The sequence below is a fragment of the Equus asinus genome, chromosome 3 (genome assembly GCF_041296235.1).
Source record: "Equus asinus isolate D_3611 breed Donkey chromosome 3, EquAss-T2T_v2, whole genome shotgun sequence".
Lineage (NCBI taxonomy): Eukaryota > Metazoa > Chordata > Mammalia > Perissodactyla > Equidae > Equus > Equus asinus.
This window is the reverse complement of record NC_091792.1, coordinates 124,046,456-124,073,388: the sequence shown is the minus strand read 5'-3', so window position 1 is coordinate 124,073,388 and position 26,933 is coordinate 124,046,456. Positions and strand designations below refer to the sequence as shown.

Sequence of the window (26,933 nt, the reverse complement as noted above, 5' to 3'; positions counted from 1 at the left end):
AGAGAGGAGATTGTGACCTGAACTAAGATCATGGCAGTAAGTAAGAGAGAGGCAGATAAATCTGAAGTGTATTTAGAAGTTATTAACGAAGGAAATTGGTTAATTGATTAGTGGCATGGGTGAAAGAGGAGAAGACAAAGTCAAGGATGATACCTATGTAAATTGACAACCAAATGGTACCTAGGATGTGAAAGGTAAATAACTACCACTTGGCTCTGTGGTTTTCAGGCTCCTTTTTAGCATTATTTGTATATTACAGGATAAATATATTTCTTCTTTTTCAATTTCCTTTTATTAAAATCATCTCTACTTCATACTCACCTAGTCTTCATGGAAAGCATGATTTCTTTGACTTTTCTGCTGGGAGCCGGAATTGCAGATATATTTTTCATTATAAACTAAAATTATGCTGTAAATTGCATTCAGAAAGTTTGTACCAATACTCTCAGCAGCAGCACCCTGGTATGACTTTTCTATGATGTTATGGAATAAGAGCAGCAACCTAAAATGCTTCCCGCACTTCGTGGCTAGCAGGTCAAAACAGGAAGCTAGGAGGATGTCACCAAAAACAAGGATTCCACATGTTCTGTCTCATTTTAACTTGTCAACTGAGTGAGAAATGCCCTTCCAGCAGTGCTGACCTCAGACACATTGTGCCTGGTATAACCTGTCTTCCACGGTAGCTCTCCTTTTCTTTACCTGTTTTCATTTTCCTTATCTTTTAGAATATCCTGTTCTAAAATGTCAAGAGTTTCTGCTGATTGCTGTGTCTCAACAGGAAGAATACACACATATATATGCACACAAACACTTTTAGGTAAAGATTTTAGAGTAAACCACTGGGGACAAAAAGACTGAATACATTCATTTTTTTGGTGCAGTTTCCTCAAGAATTCTAGACATAATGTGGATACCGTGTGGCACATGGATGGAGGAGCTTGTGTATCAGACCCCGTGAGCAATCACCAACTTCACTGCTGGGTCAGAGTGACCCTGTATCTTGGTGTTTGTATTTGCATATTTAAAAAAAGCAAAATTAACATTGTCTTTTGGCTAGCAAATTCTAACTATACTGCTTAGATGTCATTTGGGTGAATAATAATGATAAGTATAATATCAGTTCACATCTATTGAAAGATTTAATACATGCTAGGTCTCCTTTTTGTTCCTCTAGCTCACCAAGCTTATTCCTGTCTTAGGCCTGGAACTAACTGTTGTTTCTTCCTGAAATCTCGTTGAGAATGGAGAAATTTCTGTCTTTATTGTTGCATCCTCAGCACCTAAAACTATCTTTGCTGCATAATATGTACTGAATCAATATCTCTGAGTAATGAATGAACACTCTTCATTAATTCTTATATGTGCATTTATCTTTTCCCCCTGACCACACTGAAGGCAGGGACATGATAAATCTATATTCCACATAGGACGTAAAATTCTAGAACCTAAAATTCTAAGTACCAAAATATTACTGACAAGGCTGACTGAGTGACTAATTATGTTAGTGAATATCCAAAAAACAGACCAACGTCAAAGGAACAGCTTTAGGAGGTGTGTCCGTTTCCTACACCTGCTGTGATAAATTACCACAGGCTGAGTGGCTTAAACCCACAGGAATTTTTTATCTCAGAGTTCTCGAGGCCAGAAGTTCAAAATCAAGGTGTCAGCAGGGCTGTGCTCCTCTGAAGCCTCTAAAGGATAGTCCTTCCTTCCTTCCCGCTTCCGACGGCTCCAGGCATTCCTTGGCTTGTGACTACACACCTCCAAGCTTGGTTTTTATCTTCACGTCACTTTCTCCTCTTCTCCCTTGTGTCTCTCCCCTCTCTGTCTCTTATAATGACACATCTCATTGGCTTTAGGGCCCACCTGAGGAATTTAGGATGATCTCATCTCAAGATCCTTAACTTAATTACATCTGCAATGTCTCTTTTTTCCAAATAAGGTCACATCCACAGGTTCTGGGGGTTAAGACATGGGCATATCTTTTGGGCACCACCATTCTGCCCACTTTAGGAAGCACAGTACAGTAGAAAGTGGACAACTTTGGAGTTTGGCATACCTGCATTCAAGACTCCATTCAGACAGTTACAGCTAGACTTTTGAATCTCTCTCGGCTTCAGTCTTTATATTTTTATATCTGCTTTTATGAATTGCTGAGTGCTATGCGAGATAATATATAAAAAATGAACAGCAAAGTATCCGGTCCATTGTAAATGTTCAAGAAATGTTAATTCCATTCCTCCTCACTTTGTAAGCACCTCTAGTAAATGTACTCAATTAGTTCAAGCTTTCTTCTGAATATCAGTTGTAACTCCTACAGCATTTTATTGGCTATTTCTCTTGTTGAAGTCTTCTTAGGAATCCTCTCACTATTGAATCTTATAATCAAACTCATCAAGTAATATAGTCTTACAAGTAAATACAACAAAATCCTTTTAGGAATTAAAACTAGACTCTGTCCTTAAGAGTTTGGAAGCAACACTCATTTTGGATATCTAGAGGGAGTCATAAATGAAGGGGACAGTATCGCTGAGTGGGAGAAGCTAAATGGATCATAAGCATATAATTGTGTCTTCTATGACATAGTGTAAAAAAAGAGTTTCTTTGAAATGCCAGAGATGCTTGCCTCAAGTCTTTATTTTGACAATACCAAAAATCTCACAAGATAGACTTTACTTAGAGGAAAATTAAATATGAATATTAACAATATTAAAAACTTCAATAAAGAACCCTATTATAGAACTTTCAGGCACATAGAACTTTAAAAATGCTTACTTATACACCAAATCAATTAACTTAAATTGGAGGGGCATTCACAACTTCATAGCTAGACATAAAACAAGATTGATCTTTACATTATATACTGTTTTTCAAAAAATTATATTGGTGTCACCAAGAAATCATGCTTAGTACTGTTTGATCAATTTATTCATCAATGCAAAATTTCAAGACTGTTAATGAATACCTATTATATTCTGGACATTGTGCATGACATAGGAAAAAGCTGGGAGGCAGAATCTAGGGAGGGATATAGACATGTAACTAGATAAATGCAATGTGATACACCATGGTTAATACTAAGACATAGGAGAAGCATAAAAGACGGAAGAAGGAACTCTCCCTGGGGTTCCAATGCCTAGCAGAGTGCCTGGCACATAATAAATACTCAAAAAATAGTTGGTAGATGAATAAGTGATTGCCTTGGGGGTGAGTTTCAAACAGTGTCTAGATCAAAAATATTGAGATCCGGCATATTATGATCCTGCATATATTGAAAATCCTGCATATTATGTATGCTCTATACTGGATAGAGACTATCTCCTGAGTTTGAAGGTAAGATACACAGAAAGGGACACAGCTAATATCATGGAGCATCAGAGTTGTGTCTAGTCACGGAAAGTCATTTGAGCAGAGTACGGTCAAATACAAATAAAAATAATAGCTGTGGACTGGTCTATCAGGTCATGAGCAACAAGAACCCCAACGCTCCTCAGTCGGCTGTTTTCCTGAGCCATGGTGATAACTTTTATTCAGTTCCTATCAATGTAGTTAAATGTAGTGAAAATCTATTGGTGTCTCTGTGCTAGATATTGTGGGCATACAAAGATGAATAAGACATGAGCCGCATACTCAAAAGCGGAGTGGAGAGACAGGTGCATAGCTAAATCATGACCATACCAAGCAGAATGTATAAATGTTGTAGTGGAGACATTAACAAAGTAAAGAACAGAGTAAGGAGAAGATTAATTTGTCTTGGAATTGGGATCAGGAAAGTCTTTGAAGAAACTGGAATCAATTTGAGCCTTGTAGATAAGTAGGGTTTTGACTTTCAAGAAGAGGAAAAAATACAACCAAAGAAAGAAATATGGGAAAATACAAGAATGTTAAGGAAATAATGAGTAGCCCTTTGTGTCTGCAACAGAGTACACCTCTGTGGGCAGGTTGTCAAGGGGAAAAGATGTTGAAAAAGTAAGTTGAAACAGATTCTTGAGAACCTTGCTTGTCAAAGAAGAGTCTGGTCTTCTCTTTTTGGAGGTACGGCAACTACAAGCAATTTTATTCTGCCAAATAGATCTTCCCTGGAATATAAATCAGGAAACCACACAAATGCTGCCCATAGTGATTCAACAGCATCATTTACATTCATGTGCAGTTGCAGTGTGGCAAGCCTGAAAGTATTTTCAGCCACTCTCCTGAAAATTGGGACTCATGATTGCTGTCTAGAGTCCTCTTCAAATATTTCAAATATGAAGGACACTGATTACGCATATGCTTGCACACACTTACACCCAGGAAAGGGGATGGAGAGAGAGAGAGAGAGGAAGGAGGGGACTGTGCTGTGAGCACAGGAAGGATCTTTATGGACTTGTCTTTCATCTTTAGGAAGAAATGAGCATGACGTAGCATGTCTATTTATAGATCTCTAAAAATGATTTCAAGTCAGGTAATCTTGCAAATCAGGGAATGCGTATATAACATAATGAATATTTAAATGTAATGGGAACTTCAGATCCTCCTGAAACTAGCTATTTCAGTGGCAACATCAGAAGGGGACTGACTCTGAAGGGATGAGAATAGTTACCATGGCAACTCCCAGGCTGACTCATTCATAGATAACTCCTTAAACTTGTGACATGAGAGAAATTGCTAGAGGATTTTTAACACTGTACCAAAATATACATTGCTCTTTGCAGATGAAAAAATACATCAGCATAGCCCTTTTTTTCTCCCTAGGGCTCCCTATGACGTTTTGATACAAGACCTCTCTTGTCCTTCAGTCACTCTCATGTTCAGGAAGGGGAAATGGCTACAGACAAGGTGTGGAAAATTGGAGGGAACTCAAGCTGCTCTTCAAAAATAAAATTCTGCATTATGCTTGCAGATATCACTTTAGGGCCCATACCACTAACTGATCTTTATTTCCACTCACATCTGAGCTGGGGATTCCATTTCCAGTATGCTTCAGAGTTACATGTTTTTAAAACAAATGTGTAGAGCCTGAAGTAAGTTGGAGAGACAAGAAAATACACAGTACCAAAAATTAAAGATAATAGAACCCTCTCTCTCTTTCCCTTTCTCTCTCTCTATGTCCCCCTTTTTCTCTTTTGGTATTTACAAAAATGTGTTTTTATAAAGCAACACTAAGAGAGGTTTCCAGACTCACATCCCTTTTGCTACAGTGGAAAGAGAGCTCAAGAGGAAATTGATAAAATAGGAAATGACATTATAAATGGAGATGGGAACAGATTTTATAGGACTAATGAAAGTATAGACATTGCTCATTTACAATTTTGAACAACTCTTTGGGAATGCCCAGTCACTATTTTTCAAATTATGATCTGAGAACTAATAGTGTAATAATGTCCTTAGAAGCATCCACCAAAAAATATTAGATTTCAGGACTGTGCTGCTCAGAATCATATTAAGTAGTCCAAGTAGTCCTGGTGGTAATTACATACATTGAGTGTGAGATTCACTGATCCAGGCAACCTCCTCATTTTACTCATATAATGTTCATCCTAGTCTTTTGTTATCTTCTTTGGTTTGAAGTCTATTTTGTCTGGTATAAGTATGGCTACCCCTGCTTTTGTTTGGTTGTCCTTTGCTTGGAGTATCATCTTCCAGTCCTTTACTTTGAGCCTATGTTTGTCTTTAGAGATGAGATGTGTCTCCTGAAGGCAGCTTATGGTTGGGTCTTGTTTTACTTTTTATTTTTTGTTTTTTTGTGAGGAAGATTGTTACTGAGCTAACATCTGTGCCAATATTCCTCTACTTTGTGTGGGATGCCGCCACAGCGTGGCTTGACGAGCAGTGCTAGGTCCACAGCAGGGATTGGAACCCGTGAATCCCAGGCTGCCGAAGCAGAGTGCACAAACTTAACCACTATGCCACCAAGCTAACCCCTGGGTCTTGTTTTTTAATCCATCCAGCCACCCTGTGTTTAAATTGACAAATTCAATCCGTTTAAATTTAAGGTGATTATTGATATATGAGGACCTATTAGCACCATTTTACCTTTTGTTTTCTGGTTGCTCTGTATTTCCGTTGTTTCTTTTTCCTTATGTTTCCGTCTGCCATTTCAGTTTGGTGGTTTTCTGTGATGTATTTCTGAGTTTACTCTTTTATTACGTTTTGTTTCTCTGCTCTGAATTTTTGTTTTGTGGTTACCATGAGGTTTGTATAAAAGATCTCATAGATAAGATAGTTGTTTTTCGGTCGATAGCATCTTCTCTTCATTTTCTTGCGTAGGTTCCATCCCTTTCCTCTTCCACTTCTATATTTTTGTTGTCACAAATTATCCCTTTTTATGTTGTGTTCATTATAAAATTGAAATGATTACAGTTATTTTTCATTCTTCCTTTCCTTTTAACCTTTATGGTATAATTAAGTGTTTACCAATCTATTCTGACGTAGAATTGCAATTTTCTGATTCTGTCTATTTATCTTCTTGCTTAAAGTTTTGTTTGCTTTTCCTTTTTGCTTCTGGTAGGAGAGATCCTTTCAACACTTCTTACAGGAGTAGTGGTGATGAATTCCTTCAGCTTCTGTTTGTCTGAGAAAGCCTTTTGTTCTCTTTCATATCTGAAGGATAACTTTACCGAATTGAGTATTTGTGGCTGACAGTTTTTATCTTTCAATATTTTTAATATATCATTCCATTCTCTCTTTGCCTGCAGAGTTTCTGCTGATAGCCTAATGGTGGTTCCCTTGTAAGTTATTGGGCTGTTTTTTCCCCTGGCTGCCTTTAATATTCTTTCTTTGTCATTGGCTTTTGACAGTTGTATTAACATGTATCTTGGAGAAGGCCTTTTTCATTGAGATAATTGGGTGTTCTATTAGCTTCATGGATTTGTATATTCAGTTCTATCCCCATGTTTGGGAAGTTCTCAGCTATTATTTCTTTAAATAGGCTCTCTGCTCCCTTCCTCTCTTCTCTTTCTGGGATACCTATTATCCTTATGTTGCCTTTCTAATGGAGTAGGATATTTCTTATAGAATGTCTACATTTTGTTAAATCTTAGTTTTCTACCTGAATCATTTCTATCTTTGAGCTCACTAATTTTCTCTTCCATATGGTCTGCTCTAATTCCAATGCTTTCATCCCATGTATTAAGCTCTTCAGCTCCAGAATTTTTGTTTTTCTTTTAGAGTTTCAATCTCTTTGGTAAATTATTCCTTTTGTTCATTAACTATATTCCAGAGCTTATTGAACTGCCTTTCTGAGTTTTCTTGTAGCTCACTGAGTCTCATTTCACTAGATGAAAGAGCTCTCTGTCTGGAAATTTGATTTGCCAAAGATTATACATAGTCAAAAACCCACTTCTCCAGATCTTCAGGTTCATTCTCATTAGTAGCCAAGTTTCCAGCATGAATTTTTTTTAAAGTAATGTATTTAGAAAAGTTTTAAGGTATGTAAAGCTTAGAATATGACTAAATTAATACCTTTTAAATATGCTTAAGAGAAATGTTTTGGAATGTGACTTTCGAATTTACTCAGAAATTGGATTGGCTGGGAGGTAAATTACTCAAGCCAATTTCTTTCTCTGGGCCACATTTTGTTGCTGATACCTAACTTTGAAATGTGCACCTCCCGTAAGGGATGGATAAGGCACACTAAAAACAAATAAAATAATATATTTTTAATATATTTAAGACTCATATAATAATATATATGAGTCTTACTTGTCACTTACCTCTTGCACTTTATATGAGAAAAGTTTCTCAGCTAAAGATCGGAATTTTGCTAACACGGGCTTGGGGGTTTATCTTTAGACTTCAAAACTTCATATTAGTGATTATGAATATTCATAATTACTAATACCCCATCCCCTCCTTTGAGTGATAACAAATAAATTGCCCTCCATTCACACATTGAAAGAGCATTTTGATGCTCAGCCAGTGGAAAAAGAAAGGCTGATATGCACTAAGCTTCTGTCATAGGCCCTTATCTTGCCTCAATCTATAAATACACTTTGATAATGTCATTTAATCCCCTAGCCATAGTGTTGATGAGGACTCATTAACCTGTACTGCTGATATCTCTCCACTCCTTGATATCAGCTACAACATTTATATCTCCACTTCAAGCACTTCAAATTAATATCCAACCAAAATACATCACCTTCCTAAATTCCTTTATTTCTGTGGTGCTTGCATGCTTTTCTTCATCTTCGATATCCATAGCATCCATTTAAGTCCATTCTCTTTCCCTTCAGTGTTTTGTCTCTATTCCCTCCCCCCCCCCATACTACTTCCTACTCCTTCTGTCCCCATTCAGGCTTATAATATGTTTTACCTCTACAACAATTTTTAATTTTTTTTTAACTGGGCTGCGTGCTTCTGGATTTGCCCCCACTCTAATCCATTTATTGACTCATTCAATAGACAGTTGTTGGGCATGCACTAGACTGCAGTCGGTGTCCTCAGCACTGGGGAATAACAAGACAGATACGCCCTCATGGAGCTCACAGCCTGGTGGGGGTAATAGAAGAGCATCCAGCCAACTTCCTTGCAGAGTGATGCAGGCTATGATGAGAAGGTGCCGTGGGAGCAGACAGGAGGAGCCAAACCCAGACTTTCTGGCTTCTGACTAGGGAGAAAAAGGTGCAATTTGGCTTCCAATCTGAGGCTTGTATCAGTAGGTGATAGCCAGGCAAAGGTGCAAGAGAGGAAGAATGAACGTTCTAGGCCAAGAAGACTTCATAGCAAGAGAAAATACTATGTGTTTGAGAGACTGAGAGGAGACCAGGGTGACTGGAGAACAGAGCAATAGAGGAATCAGGTAAGACGTGCGGCTGGAGAGCTGGGAACAGAAGCTGCACGTTGCCCTTAGGGAATTTGCATTTTTATCCTCATAACATTGAGGAACCACTGAAAGTTTAACCTTGAGAACAACATAATCATACTTGCAATTAAAAAAACTTGAAATACCACTTCACCTGCTGTACAACAAATGGATTAGGGAAGAGCAAGACTAAAAGCAGAAGACTGGTTAGGAGCCTATTGCAGTAAATCAGGCAAGGAATGATAAAGGCCAAACCAGAGTGGAGCAACTGTAAACAGAATAAGGAAGTATTTATATTAAATAGAAATGCCAGGCTTTATGGATTTATTTAACGTGGAATGTGAGGAAGAGAGAAGAGTCAAGAAAGCGTCCTAGTTTCTGATTTGCTCAACAGGGTGAGTGATTATACCATTCACTGAGGATGGGAGTCGAGATGGAGGACCAAGTTTAAGTGTGGGTGGGCGTGATTCTATTTTGTGCCATGGATAATTTCTTCATTCGTCATTCCATCATTAGTGCTAGAGGCATAGAAATAAAGCATGGCAGCCCCTACCCTCAACCAGTTTATGCTCACACACTTCTCCTAGAGTGTTTTCTTGCACACAATCTAAATTAAGAGATCCTGAACCTCTAGGCACTTACCATATTTGCCTTTCATCTTACCGTCACTTGGAAATCATTTCTGGCAAGGGATGTATAGTTGCTACAATACCTAACGATTAGGAGGCTTTTGCTTGAAAGTGGCAAAATACTTTGCAGGCTTTTGAATGTGAAAGCCATCCTACCAAAAGAAAATTATTATACTATACTCCTTGAGGATTATTATGGAACAAAAATGTTCTCTTTCCCTCAACTAACATCTGAAGAATCATCCAGGGCAGTGATGGACAATTGACTGCATTTAGCATTCTGTGGGGATGTCAATCGCACACAGAGAAGAGAGTGGCAGTGGCGTTTGTTACCATCACCAGCGGATGAAGGGGATTTTATGGCTAAAACATCACAGAGGACTGCAAAGTCTACATTACAACAGAATGTTAATGATTAATTGGCATCCATAAAACAAAAAGGCAGAAGTCAGCCTTAGGCAAGAGATAAAAGCCATGTCCTAGGAGGAAAACCTTTTGTGCTTGTGATACATGCTTAAGCCATTGCTTGGTATGTGATTCAGTGGAAAGAACTAGGAATTTAAAGTCAAGCAGGCTTGGGTTCAAATCACAGCTCCCATTTTTGAGCAGAGCCACTTTGGGCATCCCCTAAACTCAGAGTCTCATCTATAAAAAGGGAATATTAATTTTAACTTCATAGAGTTGTTGTGAAGTTTAAATAATATATAGAAAGCACTTAGTAAAGTACTGGTCCTATAGTTAAACATTCAGTTACAGTCAGCTCTTATTACTAAGTATTTGGCCAGGGAAAAATTGATAACTTAGCTAAAGAGAATGAAAATATATATTAGGTGCTGCATTGTTCTGTGATATGCTTTAAGCTACTTGATTTTCCTTATTTATTCAATTATAGTTTTACAGTTTCTTAGGACAATTACATACATTATTTCAACTCGTCATTCCAACAGATTGGTCGATAATTTTCATGCCCATCACACAGATAAGGAAATTGAGTTTCAGACTAGTGGACAAATTTACTCCAAGATCACAGCACTAACGAGCAATGAATTTTCAACTGGATTCCAACTCTCCCAATTCTATTTTAGCCAAAGTTTTAGTTGATAGGTCAGTTTATTTTATCATGTTATTAGCATGGAAGTTTAATTCCTACTCGGGTCCAGTCTATATTATTAATGAAAACGTACTTACTTACACATGCTTGGTATAGGTCCAAGGAGGACTGTTAAGTGGCATCAGAGGAAAATTAAGTTTATCAGAATTATTAGCTTTAGAATTCACAAACCATTTTTTCTATACTGTCAAAGAAATTCTTAGAGTTTGGTATTTGGTTTTTTATTTTTTCTCATTACGTAGTATAAGGTTGCCAAGGTTCTTCTCTGCAGCAGTATCTGCCAAGTCACTTTTTAGCCGGATCCAGGCAAAGACCAAAAGAAGTTTGAACAGATGCTTAATGAGTTTGAGCCACTGGAGATGGCCACCATGGATATTTATGTAGCTATTTAGTTCCGTAAACCTAACTTTAAGGCCTTAGTTGATGCTTTTTATAAGTTTGAATTTAGTCCAATATTTAGAAAATGATGGTAGCAAAGGAGGAGCCTATGGTTTTATTTTTATTGACTTTAGCATGTTATCATATTAAGCTTCAGAACGTAGCATCATACAAGGCAAAAATGCAATAAAACACCTGTACTTATGATATCTATATCTATACTTATCTATCAAAAGAGAAAAAAGAGATTTATTGCAGCATTATTTTTACTTGTAAAAGAACCTGAAACAACCTCAGTGACAGTTAGTAGAATAATGCTTAATTTCCATATTATAGAATACTGTGTAACCATTAAACAGAATGAGTTATTAATTTAGAGGAATTTCTGTATTGTGTCATTAAGAAAAGAAAGATTAACAGAAGTGAATATAAAATAATGCTATTTTTTAAAAACAATGACAAAAGTTCCATCTATATGTATATATGTTCCTTAAGTAATTTTATGAGCATGAGCAAACATATAAAATGTTGCCCATCAAGTTGCTAATTGGTTAGTGAAAGGAAGTAGGATGGAAGAACACAGGTTGATAAGCAGTTAGACAGAGCAAATTAAATAAACAAATAGACAAGCAAATGAATAAGTAAATAGCTGTGGAGAAAAGGTAACAATGCTCATGCAAAAAAGAAGTAGTATATATAGGATGATTTTATTTTTTAAAAAAGTAGATAGCAAGAAAATGTAGCCAAAATGTTGATGGTAATTGCCTCTGAATGGAAAATTAAAAAAGAACACAGCTGGTACAGAAAAGAGAGGATGGAGCAAGAGAGCAAACATGATAAAGTTGACATTTGAATGTTATAATTTGGCTACCCATTCTATTTTGAGAGTTCCCCAGGGACTCCCCAGAGACCATTACCCACAGTCTCTTTAGGAGAATAATTTGATGGAAATCCATTTTCCTGATAGAAAGTCTGGAAACAAGGTTCCTGAGAGTGTTCAAATGTTCCCTCTTGGGAAAGTAAGTGAAAGCTCTAAGAGATATCAGCAACACTTGATCCTTGAGAGAGAGATTGCTGTATCCCATAGCAATCCCTCCTTTTCCACCTTATTAATTTTAAGTTGAGTTCCTAAGATTTCATTCTCCTCCAACAAAACAGTACCAGACCTAGAATCCTTCTTATTGGCTGCTCCCTTTTAAGCTCTGTGCATATTACAAGAGCACAGATCACAGGAGAAAACTGTCTTCCTGGGTTAGAAAATGATCACGATTTTTTTTTAATCTCTTCTGAATACAGATCTTCCTCGACTTACAGGGGGGTTACATCCTGATAGACCCATCCTAAGTTGCAAATGTCATAAATTGAAATGCATTTAATACAGCTACATCACTACAATACATCATTAGCCTACAGGTGGGCAAAATTATCTAACACAAAGCCTATTTTATAACACCGTGTTGACTATCTCACGTAATTTACTGAATAGTATACTGAAAGTGAAAGAACAGAACAATGGTATGACTACAGAATGGTTATAAGCATATGGATTGTTTACCCTCATGATTACATGGCTGACTGGGAGCTGCAGCTTGCTGCCACTGCCCAGCATCACAAGAGAGTATCGCACTGCATACCACTAGCCCAGAAAAAGGTCAAAATTAAGATTCTGAAGTACAATTTCTACGGAATGCATATCACTTTTGCACCATTGAAAAATTGTAAGTTGAACCATCCTAAGTCGGGGCCCATCTGTAGTGTGTGTTCTGATAGAACCTTGGTTTAATGCTGATTCTTATGTCTTTTCCCAGGTTAGCTTACTTCACAGCTTGGCTTTCTTGAGTTGTCATGCATACCACCCAGTGGTTACCATTCTGGTCCTGGATTCATAGTCTAGCTCAGGATGGTGGGCCAAAACCACCACATTCAGAATGTTCTGCTAGATGCTCCATGCATCTGATTTTACTTCTGCTCTTATTTAGATATTGGAGAAAATGAAAATATTATTTTTCTATAAAACTCTGGAACTGAAGAACTTTGAAAAATACTAGGTGTCATATGTAACTATGTGGTTTTAAATGTCAGTGAAGTTTATGAATCATTCTCCTGATGAATTAATCATCCATCTAATATTTTACTGATAGTTTTGAATATCGACTAACTTGTAAATGAACTCAGAAGTTTCACTGAATACAGATGTATTTTTAAATCTTTAGTATAAATAGGCTTATACTTGCAAAATGACAAATTATTGCTGGAACTATCAATGAAAGTTCATTTGATATAATTAAAAAAATGTCAACTAATATTTTGTAGAAAATCACTATTAATTCATTCATGAAGAGTGAGTTTGTTTTAAACTTTATATGTTTTTATCATCTCCCAGAAGTTTATTAATTCCCTATGTTAGTGGGAATTATAGACCCGTTAATCCTGAATGGTTAGAGAATGTAAATTCCGGATTATTAATTATTTTAGTTAACTGAAAGTCCCCATGTATGTTATCTAAGCATGACCAATTCTTCAGAAAATTGAAATGCAATAAGATGAGTTCACACTAACATACTCAGTGCTGATACTGAGTGCTCCAAACACACAGCACTGCTCAATTCATGTCAACTAACATATTTGAGCATCTGCGATCCACTGCGCACCACACTACTGTCTAAAAATATAAACCTTTGCACTTGGGGAGCTCAAAATCTAGTGGAACTGAGAAATAATTACAAATAAGTACTGCAATCAAAGGAGAATAGTGTCGTGGGGAATCAAAGCAGTGAGTGACTAACCTCAGAATCAAATTTCCCTGGGGTTCTATCCCCTTCTCACTTTATACTGTCTCTTCATGGTGAGCTAATCCATTCCCGTGGCTTCACCTATCACTCATGACTCACACAGCTGTGTTTCTCCCTGAGCGCTGTCTTCCTATATTCTGCCCCATAACTATTCACTTGGCACCTCTACGTGCAAGTGCCCCTGACACCACAACACAAATCAGCCGGAAATAAATTAGTCATCCTCTCTCCCAAATCTTCAGTTCTTCTGATTGTTGTCTATCTACTCACTTAGATCAGAAACCCTACGGTCATCCTTGATGCTCCCTTCTTTCTTACCTCCCAATATCAGAAGCTCACCAAATTTAACCATTTCACACATTTTTTCCTCTTCTCCACATCCCCTTCAGTGCTGTGTTAAGTCAACAATTTATCTATCTATTCTCTAGGTTAGCACCAGAGTTCTTTAAATATCCCCCTACTCAATAATCTCATCTCCATGAGTAGGCAGCTGCCAATGGAGAAAAGTGGAACCACACTAAGTTCTCTGAGTATTTGAAGTGGAGGGAACTTCATGCAGGAGCTGGTGACACAGGTGATGGAAGAACTGAGAAGCCTACAGAGGACAATAGGACAGCCTGGAAATAAGAAATGTGAATCTCGCCCACAGTCTTTGAGTTCCTTTGGGCAAGGAGGGAAAATGTATTACTCAACTTTTTCTCCTCAGTATCTGGCATAATACAATTTTTAAAATACAGTAAACAATCATTAAGCACTGGCAATGAATTAGTCATTCTAATAACCTAAGATCTTTTGACTCAGAAGTTTCTAGAAAACTGTCCCTGCTTCAGGCCCAACATTTCAATATATCTTACCATGGAAATAACTCTAAGTATTTGAGCTTCTGATTATTTAGATTCTAGAATATGAGGCATTTAAACTGTCACTGTGTGAAACATAAATTTTATCATATCCATTTTAATAAATTGGATTCATTGTATAGGAAAATGTTTTTATATTTTTAAAGAAAATGAATCTTTACAGCTTCTAAAATAGGTATTAGATTACAAATGTGGAAATTGTTATATTGGTGCAATCTCAGTTTCATATAGTGAGAGTCTCATGCAGTTCATTGCATCACATCACAAGTTCATGCTCCAGTTGTCATGTCAATGTCATGTGTGCCCATGTGATTTTTTTTGGATGACTCTCATTTGGTATAGGCCCATAACTCACAATGTTTTTGTTCGCCCACAAGGTTGATTAATTCCAAAATTGTACAGAACACAACACAAGACTGACAAAATGTCTGACTACACAGATGGATAAACCAAATGGGGCTATTTAGGGTGAGACAAAGCTAAAAGAAGATTATGTTCTCTGAGGCATAGCACGAGGCTGCAATTCATGAAAAAAATCAATAGTAAATAACATGGGTTTTGGCAACAATGAGACTGCATGTATTTTAAAGATATTGTAACAAAACATGGCTAACGACTAAGCACAGCAAACATTAATAGTTAACGTAACGAGATGCTGTTAAAATGTTAGAAGTTAACAGCAAATCTGGAGATACAGTGATGAATTTCTGCTGCAGAATTACTTAATAGTGACACTGAACATTCAAAACATTCATTTTAACAGGAGGCTCCATTAGAAACAGATGTTGTGTGGTTCATTTCGGTTATAGCTAAAATTGGTTTAGTTACCAGGCCATTTTTTTTACTGAACTTTGTTTCCTTGAGATGCAAGTTGTGTGTGTGTACGTGTGTGTATTTTTCCTATTCTTATATGAGTTACTTCTTGCTACCAGCATACACACTTCGTCTCCAGGTGACTTTTCTTGATAATTGTCATTGTACTTGCTGTGGAACTGTCTCAACAGAAGTAAATATGTTTTCCTTGTCTCTCTTTGCTCTCCTAGTTAATAAACAAAACCAAATATGTCTCCTTCTTTTTCTTAAGTCATTTAACGTCTCTGGGTCTCAGATTTTTCATAACTCCTCCAATTTTTTAAATTAGGGAGATAGGCCAGATGATTGTTTGAGGTTTTCTTGGATTTTTAAGTGTATAGTTAATGCTTAATGAGATTCTGATATGGATATTGATCAGCATCATTATTATGACTTTTTCTGGTTGGAGAAAATAAAGACGGAATCAACTTAGGACAAGGAAAGTGGAGTTTGTTGTAGTGATACAAAGAGGGTTCATTAGGGGCCAAAATATTGAACATATCCAGACCTCACAAGAACTAGAAACAGAAATAGAAAGTCTTCGTGACCTTGGTGGTTCATACTCTAACAACGGCAGAGTCTTCCTCTTATGGCTATATTCAGCATTTTTCTCCATTTTCCTTCTTCTTCTGAAGGCTAGCTTCCTCTTTTCATTCATAGTCTCCCCTCACTCATAACCTCATAATAGCAGTGCAGCCCTCGTTCTGTGTCATGACCTTCGAACTTGGTCCTTCAGCTCCTGTCTCAGATGCTTTATTCAATAGCAAATTTCTAGGAGAGGACACCAATCAGTGAATCTCATCTTTTTAAGACAGGTACAGGTTTATTACCTTCCTGTGTATCAGCTGCTCTTAAATTAAATACCTACTCTTTGTTTCCAAGGTGGGAGGAGGGCAGCATCGTGTGATAGAGAACGTGGCCGTGCTCAATCAGCAGGGGCTATAGGCAGGGCAGTTTCCATCACAGAAGGGACTGTGGAGGTGATGAGCAATGATTCACAGCTCTACTGCAGTCAGCCTTTGGGGAAAGCAGCCTTAGCTTTGGAAAGAGCAGATCTCACAGTTCAATTAAAAGGGCACAAGCGTTTTACAGGGAGCAGGGACTTGGGCTTGGGACTTCTTATAATGCGTATTCAAATTTCTGAGAGATAAAATACAAATGTGTGCAAGAGCCTTGGTTCTTTCAAAAAATATATATGTGTGTGTGTGCATGTATGTATATATATACTTTCTTGAGAACAGTTTGACAAGGAGGGATTGCTTATATGATCCTTCCAAGTCGATGCAAAATTACTAGACGTTAAAGCAATATTTTGTCTCTTCACTAACAAATTAGTCTGAAATGTGTGCTGGTCATGGAGGTGGCTAATAAGAGACCCTCACTTCTCCAGCCCTCTCTAGTCTTCTTCGAGCTCATTCTGGTAAAAAGCATACCTTAGTATATTTACCTAAAATACATAACTCTTTTCCCTATTCCAATGCTAGGTGATTAATGGATTTTTATTAAATGATTTCTTATGGTAAAGTAGCTAATTATAAACCATTTAATGCCAGTATCCTCCAGCACAAAGTTTTAAAGGATATGTTAAAAGCTTGGGGTAGATATGTTAATATAGATATTTTTCATGATAAATAATGATAAAAGATTTTGAAATATTTCACTGATCCAAAATAAAGATCTTTTTATCTAAGGCAGAGTTTCTTAACCTTGGCACCATTGACATTTTGAGCCACATAGTTCTTTGTCGTGGGGGCTGTGCTGTGCAGTGCATTATGCTGGGGAGCATCCTTGGCCTCCTCTCGCAGATGCTAGTAGCTCACCACCATTACTCCCAGTTGTGACAACCAAAACTGTCTCCAGACATTGCTAAATGTCCTCTGGGGGGCAAAGTCACCCTGAGTTTAAAACTATCAATCTAAAAAGAATGTTACTTTTATTCTCCAAAAGAATGACTTTTATTTATTATAAATGTTTTCTTACTCTTTTAAACGGTTTTAGATTTAAAAAGTATGTTATTTTGGAGTTTAATTGAGCACTACTGATTTGGTATCGTCTATCTTGCTTTTCCTCAATGAACCAAATTCTCTCATGCCTGAATTAGCCTGACCAATTTCATTAGCAATCTCACACCCATTAATCCCATTAATTTGCCTCAGTGTCAAAGAGTCCCCTACGGCCCATAGTTTCTAAATATGCTGCACTTCCTCTCAAGGAGTAGCTTGCTTGCACACTTGAGAAAGCTGACTGAACACTTGTAAACACACCTGGACAAAAAATGATTTTAGTGTTCTTGGTCACTTTAAATTTAAATTAATACCTTTAATTTCTTTCTGAAAAATTTTCCATCCTGCCTGGAGTGCTTGCACTTTGAACTAATGAAAAATTAATAGAAAATCTCTTGTATGAGAGAACAAAATACCGCAATTAAAGCCTTTTCCATCTAAAACTAGGAAAACCCAAAAAGACATCATAGGCTTTATTATATTAAGATAGCACTGTTAATATTTACATTAAGATGCAGATAGAATAATTTATTTAGAATATAATAAATAGTCTCTCAGATATGTAAATCATAAATTCTCTCATAGAGAATTTGCCTATCTCACAAGGTTGTGAGAACAAAATGTGATAATAGATACGAATAGTTAAAAAAACCACAAAGCACAGAGCTCTCTCCAGGAGAAAGAGATTATTGTCACACGTGGTATAATGTAGATACTACAGAAAAGGAGATATTGCTGTGTTTTGGGTCTTTCCATAATTCATCATCACCCAATTATTATCTTCAAAAAGTTTTTATTAAGGTTTTCAATCTCATATGTCCATATTTCCATTTCTCATAGAATCAGTTCCTAGATTAGGATAATAACCCTAGAAATGTATAAGAAGAAAAGTTCTGAAGGGTATTTATCCCAAGTCACTCACTTCCAAATGTAACATCCTAGCATACATAAATTTTCACTTAATTACTTCTTATTGCAAATAGGGTAAATTACTGCTTTAATTTAGAATGAAGATGTGATTTTTAGTCAATATTTATTTAAAACAGGGTGAGTTGTGTAGAGCAAAGATCTCTCTGTCCGTGTAGTTCTCTCTCTCCAGGAAACAAAACAGTTTCCGGAAAGAGAAGGGGGAAAGTCTACACACAGACACACACACACACACACACACACACACACACACACACATTAAATCTGTGAAGAGATTACTCACGTTTGCACTAGTTTCTCCTTTCTACTCTCCATTGTTTACTTACCATAAACTCATATTTTAATTTCAGCATTTATTGTTTGAGTATTATTTTGCCATTATAACCCTTTACACTTTACAATAATAAACTTTTTCCCATTCCACATTAGAACTTTGTTGAGGAGAATATGAAGTACAGATTTCACCCCACGGTCTCATTAGGAGGAAATCCCAGGTAGCACTCCTCAGAATCTAGAAGCTAATGAATATTCAGCATGAGTACTGAAACACGTATCCATTGCTGATTGTGCTGACCCCCATGGCAAAGTTTACAATAACATATCTTTGACTAGTTATTAATTTTCTTACGTTGGCTAAATTACAAACAAGAGCCCAACACCAAGAGTTACAATTGATCACAAACAACTGCTTATTTTTGTGGCCAGTGGGGTCCTTCTGCCTAAAGTTCTTTCACAAACATCTTTTAAAAATAGAAAAGATGATGAAAATGGTATGTAAACTTCAAGTAATTTGGATGTATTAGTCTTTAAATCACAATGAACATAATATATTATAAAGAAGATATTATATTTGTTTAGCATGTTACCGTTTCTAAAGTACCTTCGCCATAATTTTCCTAACTAACGCTCACAATAAGCCAATAAAATGCTACTATTTTCATTTTAGAGGTGAAGCATCTGAGGAATGAGGGGGTTAGTTAGTTGCTCATGATTACATAGCTCTACATGTGGTTGAGCTTGGAATCAAGGTATTTTGGAATCTAAGGCCCAGAATTTGTCCCGTTCATTTTCCTCCAAAAAAGATAATAATGTTAAGAACTTGAAGAGCTATAAATGGAAATGGTAGCAACTGAGAGGAGAATTGTATGTAACCTTGTGGATTCTCTTTTTTTTTATTAAGCGAAGGTAAGGTGGAAGGAGGTTTTAGACCTTTAAAAGGGATATTGTGTGATTCATAGCAAAGAGCAAATGTTCTTGTAATTGAATGAGAAAGAATGGCTTTGAATTATTGCAAGATGGTTTCTGAGTAAACACTGTAAGCATTCTTGAATATGGTTAAAGGATGCTGGAACTCATTGTCCAGAACGAATACTGCCTTATCTTTCAGGGTTTTTCAGAAATGCATAAATATCCATATAGGGATTTAGATACAGTGCAGTTTGCCCAGATGTAAGGTATGATCTGAGTTAACGTTTCTCAGCTAGTGGTATATATAACAATGGCAGTACACAGACACTGTGCTGGTGTTATACAATGTTTTCTTAACTGCTGCTAAAGCATTCACAGAGTCACCATTGACAGATAAATATCCTTTAAAAGAAAAAGTGAACCTTCTGTCTTTATTATATTGGGATCCATATCTTAAAAACAACGATTTTACTGCTACCATTTTTTCAATGGACAATTACACTTTTTATTAATGGAGTTCTTTAAAAACAAACAATTAAATCTCTAAGATAATCACCACCGTTCCTCTCCTGTAACATAGATCCATTTATTGAGCCCAAATCTTCCAGTCAGTCACTGCCAGGGGAAACCTGGGCAGAAAGAAAAGTGCAAAGGGACATCGTTAGTGTAGCTTTTACCAGCAGTAGGAAACAAACTCAAGTACAAACCCAACTCTGAACTCAAACCGATGCCTGAAACAAAGCAGAAATGAGGTAAGATGCTGAGCAGTTCCACCACTGATGTCAGTTCTCAGGTCAGATAAACATCTCCATCCAAATGTGCTTTATAAACTACTTTTCGGGATTGATAGCCAAGTTGTAATTTGCTAGAGAGATCCAGGTAATGGTAACTGGTGACCTTTATAAGGCAAACAGAAGTATTCATTCAAAAGACATTTGCATTTTGGAAAACACCCTTCCCTTTTGAGTGCATCCAATTTTAGTTATTTTTGAGGAAATGCTCTCCTCCAAAATAGTACCATAAATATAAGATTCAGAGATAGACTTTTGTGAACATGGATCTCTCAGTACAATTTCCCTCTATGAACTTCCCCACTTCAAACTTTAAAATTCAATTAACTGGATTTACTCTATATCAGTAGAAATGCTTGTGCATGCATCAATTAATGCTCTCATTCTTCTAACCTATTGGTTGCCCTATACTTGGAAGTGCAAATTTCAATATATTCAAAGGTAACTTCTTAGGGGACAGTAGGATGGTGGGTCTCTTGGCATCCAAATACCACGTACTATCACTTTCTTAACAAAAAGCATTAGATGATGATGATGATGATAGTAAAATTCTTTTTTGGTTTCCTTTATTTCACAGGATTATACACTCACCATGTACTTCCAGCAGTCTTGGAAAGACAAAAGGCTTTCTTATTCTGGAATCCCGTTAAACCTCACGCTAGACAACAGAGTAGCTGACCAACTCTGGGTACCAGACACCTACTTTCTGAATGACAAGAAATCATTTGTGCATGGGGTTACAGTGAAAAATCGAATGATCCGACTGCACCCTGATGGAACAGTTCTCTATGGACTCCGGTAAATGGTTTTGTGTTGCATGTTTCACTGTTGTTGTTGTTGTTACATTTTATTTTTTACTTTTGGAAGTAGGAGAAGATATAGACTCTTTCATCTGTATAATAAAAGTATATTAAAGACCATAAAATCTCTTTTGATACCTCTTGAGTTAAATCTAGGCAACTTTGTCCATCAAAGGTAAGTGATTTATTTGCTCTGACCTTCAAATAATAAATATAGAAATAAGAAAATGTGTCTTTGCCACACGGATTTCACATTCAGCTTATTGTAGAAGTTATATCTGTTTTTAGGCAATTGCTTGATTATCTCAGAGCCACCTAGACTGAACTGAAGTGTGTTCCAGGTATATGGTATAGCTACCAATTAAGAAAGAGAATTGGAAAACAATATTTTGAAGAAGTAGGAAAATATTTGTGGTGACTTTGAGAACATCCATAGTGTTTTTATCACCTTAAATCTCTATGTTTTAGTTCTTATATTTAGGTATATGATCCATATTGAATTAATCTTTGTTTGGTGTGAGGTAGGGGTTGAAGTTCAGTTCTTCCCATATGGCTATTCAGTTATTCCACATCACTTATTGAAAAGGCTTTTCTTTCCCATTGGATTGTTTTGGTGCCTTTGACAGGATAAATGGGGGTCTATTTCTAGGCTCTATTCTGTTCCATGGTTCTATTTCTTTATCCTTAAGGAGTATCACACTATCTTCATTACCATAGCTATATGGTAAGTCATGAAGTCAAGTAGTATAAGTTCTCCAATTTCGTACTTATTATTTAAGATTGTTTTGGATATTCTAGGTCCTTTGCATCTCCTTATAACTTTCAGGAACAACTTGTTAATTTCTACCAAAAAAAAAGGCTGCTGGGGTTATAATTGAGATTGTGTTAAATCTGTAGACCAGTTTGGGGAGTTGACATCTTAAAATTATCAAGTCTTCTCATCCATGAACATGATATATCTTAATTTAGTTAGGTTATTTTTAATTTATATCAGCAATGTTTTGTACCGGAGTGGGTTTTGTTTTATTTATTTGTTTATTTTAAGAATCAAGTATAAAAGATGTATCATACACTTATAGAGGTCTATTATTAACCCTCATGTAGTTAAGGGTTTATTAAAAACTTTAGGCTACAATTCAACTTAACTTCCATTTTTATCAAGTAAATGTCTGAACGGTGACATAGTATTGTAGGATATGAAGAATAGTCATTCTTTGACCTTTGTTAATCTTTAACCTTTGTTGTCACCTTTTGTGGTCCCTTGTGAGAAGCTGAGGAAACTATATATCCACAAACTCATATAGCTCCAAGTTTTTCTACTGTTTTAGAATGTTCCTAAGTCCCCTAAAATCCTTCCGTATAACCTCAACCTCAAGCTAAAACTCTCGTTAAGGGCCAAAATCCTCCAATTAATGTCTGTACATTCACCAGTAGACAAAAGCAATACGCAAGTGAAAAGAAAATATCTGTCATAAAACTTCTGAACTTAACCTAGTGTTTGTTATTTAGTTCATAGCTTTGGTCTTCATTTGCACAATAAAATAGCATCAGTTGATCTTAGCAAAACGATCTTTGGAATTTTTCCACTCTTTCACTATCCCGAGAGCTTTCAATTCTAGTTAAAAATCTCTGGCCTAAAATTCTCTCAGGAAAATGGTGAAATAAACTAACAATTCCCTTGAGTGTATTGATAGTTACTGTAGACAAAATCTACTAATCCAAGGTCAGTGGTGATTATCAGTGACAGTTCATACAGTGGAAATCAGTTATCATTTTTTTGTCACCTATGCAACTTCCATCAGATATAACCAAGGTGTAAAGTGGTGAATTACTCTTCTAGAGTATTCGGGGGAATAATTCTATCCCAATTTAGTAGACCTCAATCACAACATGTATAGTCACTATAAAAGATTAGTCAACAGTGTAGAAAAATTTTTTTGTTAAAAAAAAAAGACATCCAGATTTTTTTCAAGCAAGCATGTGGGTTGTGTTCTCAGTTTACTGAGTCTCACTTCAGGCACTTCCAAATTATTGGCAGTTTCTACCAATGGGGATGACGTAAAGGAAGAAAAATGTTGGAGAACGATGAAGTTGGACACACCTCATTTTGAACTGAGAAAGCTGAGGCAGAAAGGGGGCAGGGCCTGATCCAAGGGGACGATAAAGTAACAGCAGAAATGGGACTAAAATCCAGGTATCCTGATTCCCATGCATGTAATTTTCCCACCCACTGCCTTTAAAATACACTTAGGAGTGAACACCTTCCAAGTTGTACTACATTGCTTGCTCCTCTTCAGAGACAACCCAGGACTTTGTAGCCTGTAGCCTGAAAACAGATCTCTCCCCAAAAGACACAAATCCTTCATCTATTATCTGATCACTTTTTGACACCAGCTTATTCCACAAGAGCCTCCCCCCAGCTCTGATATCTCCCCCCTCCTCCCCTGTCTTCCTCCAACCTCTTCCCTCACAGGTTTGCTTTTCTTTCCCCATAGGTTATAAATATCCAGAGAAAGCGTAGAATACAAAGAAAGCATGACGTCTGGAGTCAGAGGACCAAAGTCGCATTCAAACTCTACCATTTTCTGATTGCTTGACCTTGAGCAAGTTATATAAATTTACTGAGCCTTAGTTTTATTAACTGCAATAACGGACTAAAAACCCCTGATTATTGGGAAGTTCTTATGAAATAATGAATATGTTAATACATGATAAATTCTAAATTATATATTTTCTAAAGTAATTGTGGCTTAAATAGCCTTATCAGGTAGTGAAAAAACTGCATGTGAAGAGTGGTTCTCTAACTCCCAGGGATGTCAGTGACCAGAACAGAGACACAACTGTCCAATTAGGAAAACATTCATTGAGTGCCTAGTATGTGCCATACACTCACTATTCTGGCCCTGAGAATAATTCTCCAGAGACCTGGTAGGAATTTGTCACCGTGGCAGAGTGGAAATCACCTGGAACCACGAGTCAAAAGACTTGTGGCTTAACTAGTTTGTGCCCTTCAGTAAGCCATTTACTCTCTCCAGGCTTCAGATCCCTCAACCTTAAAAGGAAGGGATTGGGAAAAATTATCCCTAAATTCCCTTCCAAATCTAAATCCCATTGCTTCTATGATCCCAGATATTCAGGCATATTCATTGTAATTCCTCTGATATGACATTTCCTAGTCTTAGAAATGACAGCCTCCCCTTTCTTCTTTGTAATTGTCTTTTCAAGAATAACCACCATATATCACTTCCTAAATGCATGAAGTAGAAAATCCTTATCATATAAAGTGTGTATTGGCATATTTATAGCTGTTCTTATTTTAGACATAGTTAATCAGAATTAAGTTTCTTATCTTATCTTTTTCCATGACTCCAGCTAACTGTCATCATGCAATGAGACCATACATTAATGAGTTGTTTTTAGTAATGATGGGATCAATGTGATTTTCTGAATGTATCTGAAAGTCCCTTTAACCAAATATTCCATAATCATAAGACTATATCATTAAACTAAATCCAGTTTTGCTATTTTCGAACTCAATGTGAGATGTTATAACTTAATTTACCTGAAGCCACAAAAATAGCCAGTTGTCTCTATTTTTGTGAACTACATCAAATCAGATTTTACACCCAAGCGACAGCACACAGTTGTGTAAATGCTCTAAACAGAGTGCTGTCTGACAAGGGTCTGATACTTCTAGAGGAGCCAGGCTACTGTGCAACAGACCTTCAGCACATAGAAGAGACTCTATTCCTTGTGCATCTTGCTCTTGGGTTACCCCTACTGCAACAAAATGCATTACACCAAAGAATAACCTTACAATCACCATTACTTTCTCTTCCATTTTTCTAGGGATCTAAATAAAGGATAAATGCTGTAAGAGGTGGCAGGAGATGGGCCCTATGTCCACATTTCATGAGCCCTCCTCCCTGCTCCTCTCAAAGCAGGCAGTGTCATTTCCTTTCTTACTCAAAAGTGGAGACTAAACATTAACTCCTCCAATGTCACACATCGAATCCTTAAAATTCTTCTGTCTCCCCACCCTTCCTTCCATTTAACTCTGAGGAAGAATTTTCTCTCCTTTCTAAGGCTAATTTCTCTGGGTATTCATTTAATCTTATTGCTGTTCACTCTTTTCAAACTTTGCTCCTTTTTTTTTTATTATTAAATCTTCAGTCTTCCTCTCTGCTGGCTCTTTCCCCTTGGTTTTCTCTTCAACCACCAGTCCTCTCACAGCTTTGGTTTCCTCTTATCACCCATTTACCCCTCAATCTCCAAAACCATGGCTCCCACCCATGCTACTTTCCTAGAACAGCTCTGTCAAAACTTACCAACACCATTGCTGGTTCTCAATCTATACTCTCGACTGCTCTGAATGATTTAAGAGTGATAACTGACCTTGACTTCAGGATTTCCAAGATCCAGCATAATTTTTTCATCATTCTCGTTCTTCCATCTTCTTGCTATTCAATCACTGGTTCCTCTTTTGCCTCTAATTGTACTAGAGGGATTCCTTGAGGTTTGAGAAACTTATTGAATTTAACAGCTAAAATATCTAAAATTCCAAACCACTGAGTTCAGAGAAATTTTGTAATTGCTTACTGAGCATCTGCATCTGGATGCCCTGCCGGTTCGTCCTGACGTGGCCCTATTTCATATTATCTGTTTTTCCTGAAACCAGGTCCTCTTCCTTTCCTAGCTGCTAATGAAATCATCATCATCCCAGTCAATAGGCATAAACTTGTAGGCATCTTTGATTTCCATCCCTAAGATCCAATGTGTTGCTTCTACTCCACCCTATCTCAACCATCTCCATTTCCAAACCATTTCCATCACCTAAATTAACATTCTCACTATCTGTCACTTCCTGGCCAATTTCCTATCTCAACTTTTCTTTCTCATTACTGCCATTTTATTCTTCCTACAGTGCATGTCAGATCACATCACTCCCACACTAAAACAAAAAGAAAAAACAATGTCTCCACAGTCCCCATAAAAATTGTGTTTTCATTCTTCTGTCTGGAAAAAACAGTGTCTCCACAGTCCCCATAAAAATTGCATTTTCATTCTTCTGTCTGGAATCTTCTGTCTGGAATCTTCTAAATATGACCAAATGTTTTTCCCACATTATTGCCCATTTCCTTCCTCTCTGAAGCCTAAAGTTTAATTTAAAAAAATCACTTATTTCTCTAAACACATTCATGGCATTTCAAACTCAGGTATGTCCCAAATATTGCATGGATCATATTTACACTAAAAAAAACTATCTGCTGTTTATCTGAAATTCACATTTAACTGGGCATCCTGTATTTTATCTGGCAACTCTATGGCCTTACTGAAATGCCCTCCCTTCTCTATCCCCAGACACTCTTCCCCCAACTCCATTACTTTCTCCCATTTTACTCCTTTTTCTTAACAGCATCTCTCAAATTCCCCTTTCTCCATGAGGACTTTTACGCTTTTCATATCCAGATAAAAACTCTCTCATTTGATACTTTACTTCTCTTTAATCCCATACAGGCCCATGAGATTTGTAACTCTCATATGGTGTTATATCTTTCTGTGTCTTAGAGTTATTTTCCTGTGATGCAAAAAAGACTGTATATTTGTTGAAAATGTGAACTATATTTCCTTAACCTTTGTATCTCCTCTCTCAAACCAAATAAATGTTTGAAAAATTGCAGTGAAAATTTGTAGGATGCGGTCACCTGACTCATGATCGTTGTCAGCTGCAACATCTCCTATATCTAAATGATGGCTTTTAACCAAAGAGCAATTATTGCTATTAATGACCAGATGTGTCCTGCCTCTTGTCCCAAC

The 26,933-nt window shown here is 36.8% G+C and overlaps 1 protein-coding gene across 2 annotated transcripts in view; it reads left to right on the top strand.

The window, feature by feature from the left end:
• The window catches only part of GABRB1 (gamma-aminobutyric acid type A receptor subunit beta1), a 354,994-nt gene that overhangs the window by 103,347 nt on the left and 224,714 nt on the right, over positions 1-26,933 (top strand). For both annotated transcript variants that reach the window (XM_014857137.3, XM_070505950.1), the window contains exon 4: positions 20,894-21,114. In XM_014857137.3, the coding sequence (XP_014712623.3) occupies positions 20,894-21,114 (221 nt within the window). The remainder of the gene's footprint in view (positions 1-20,893; positions 21,115-26,933) is intronic.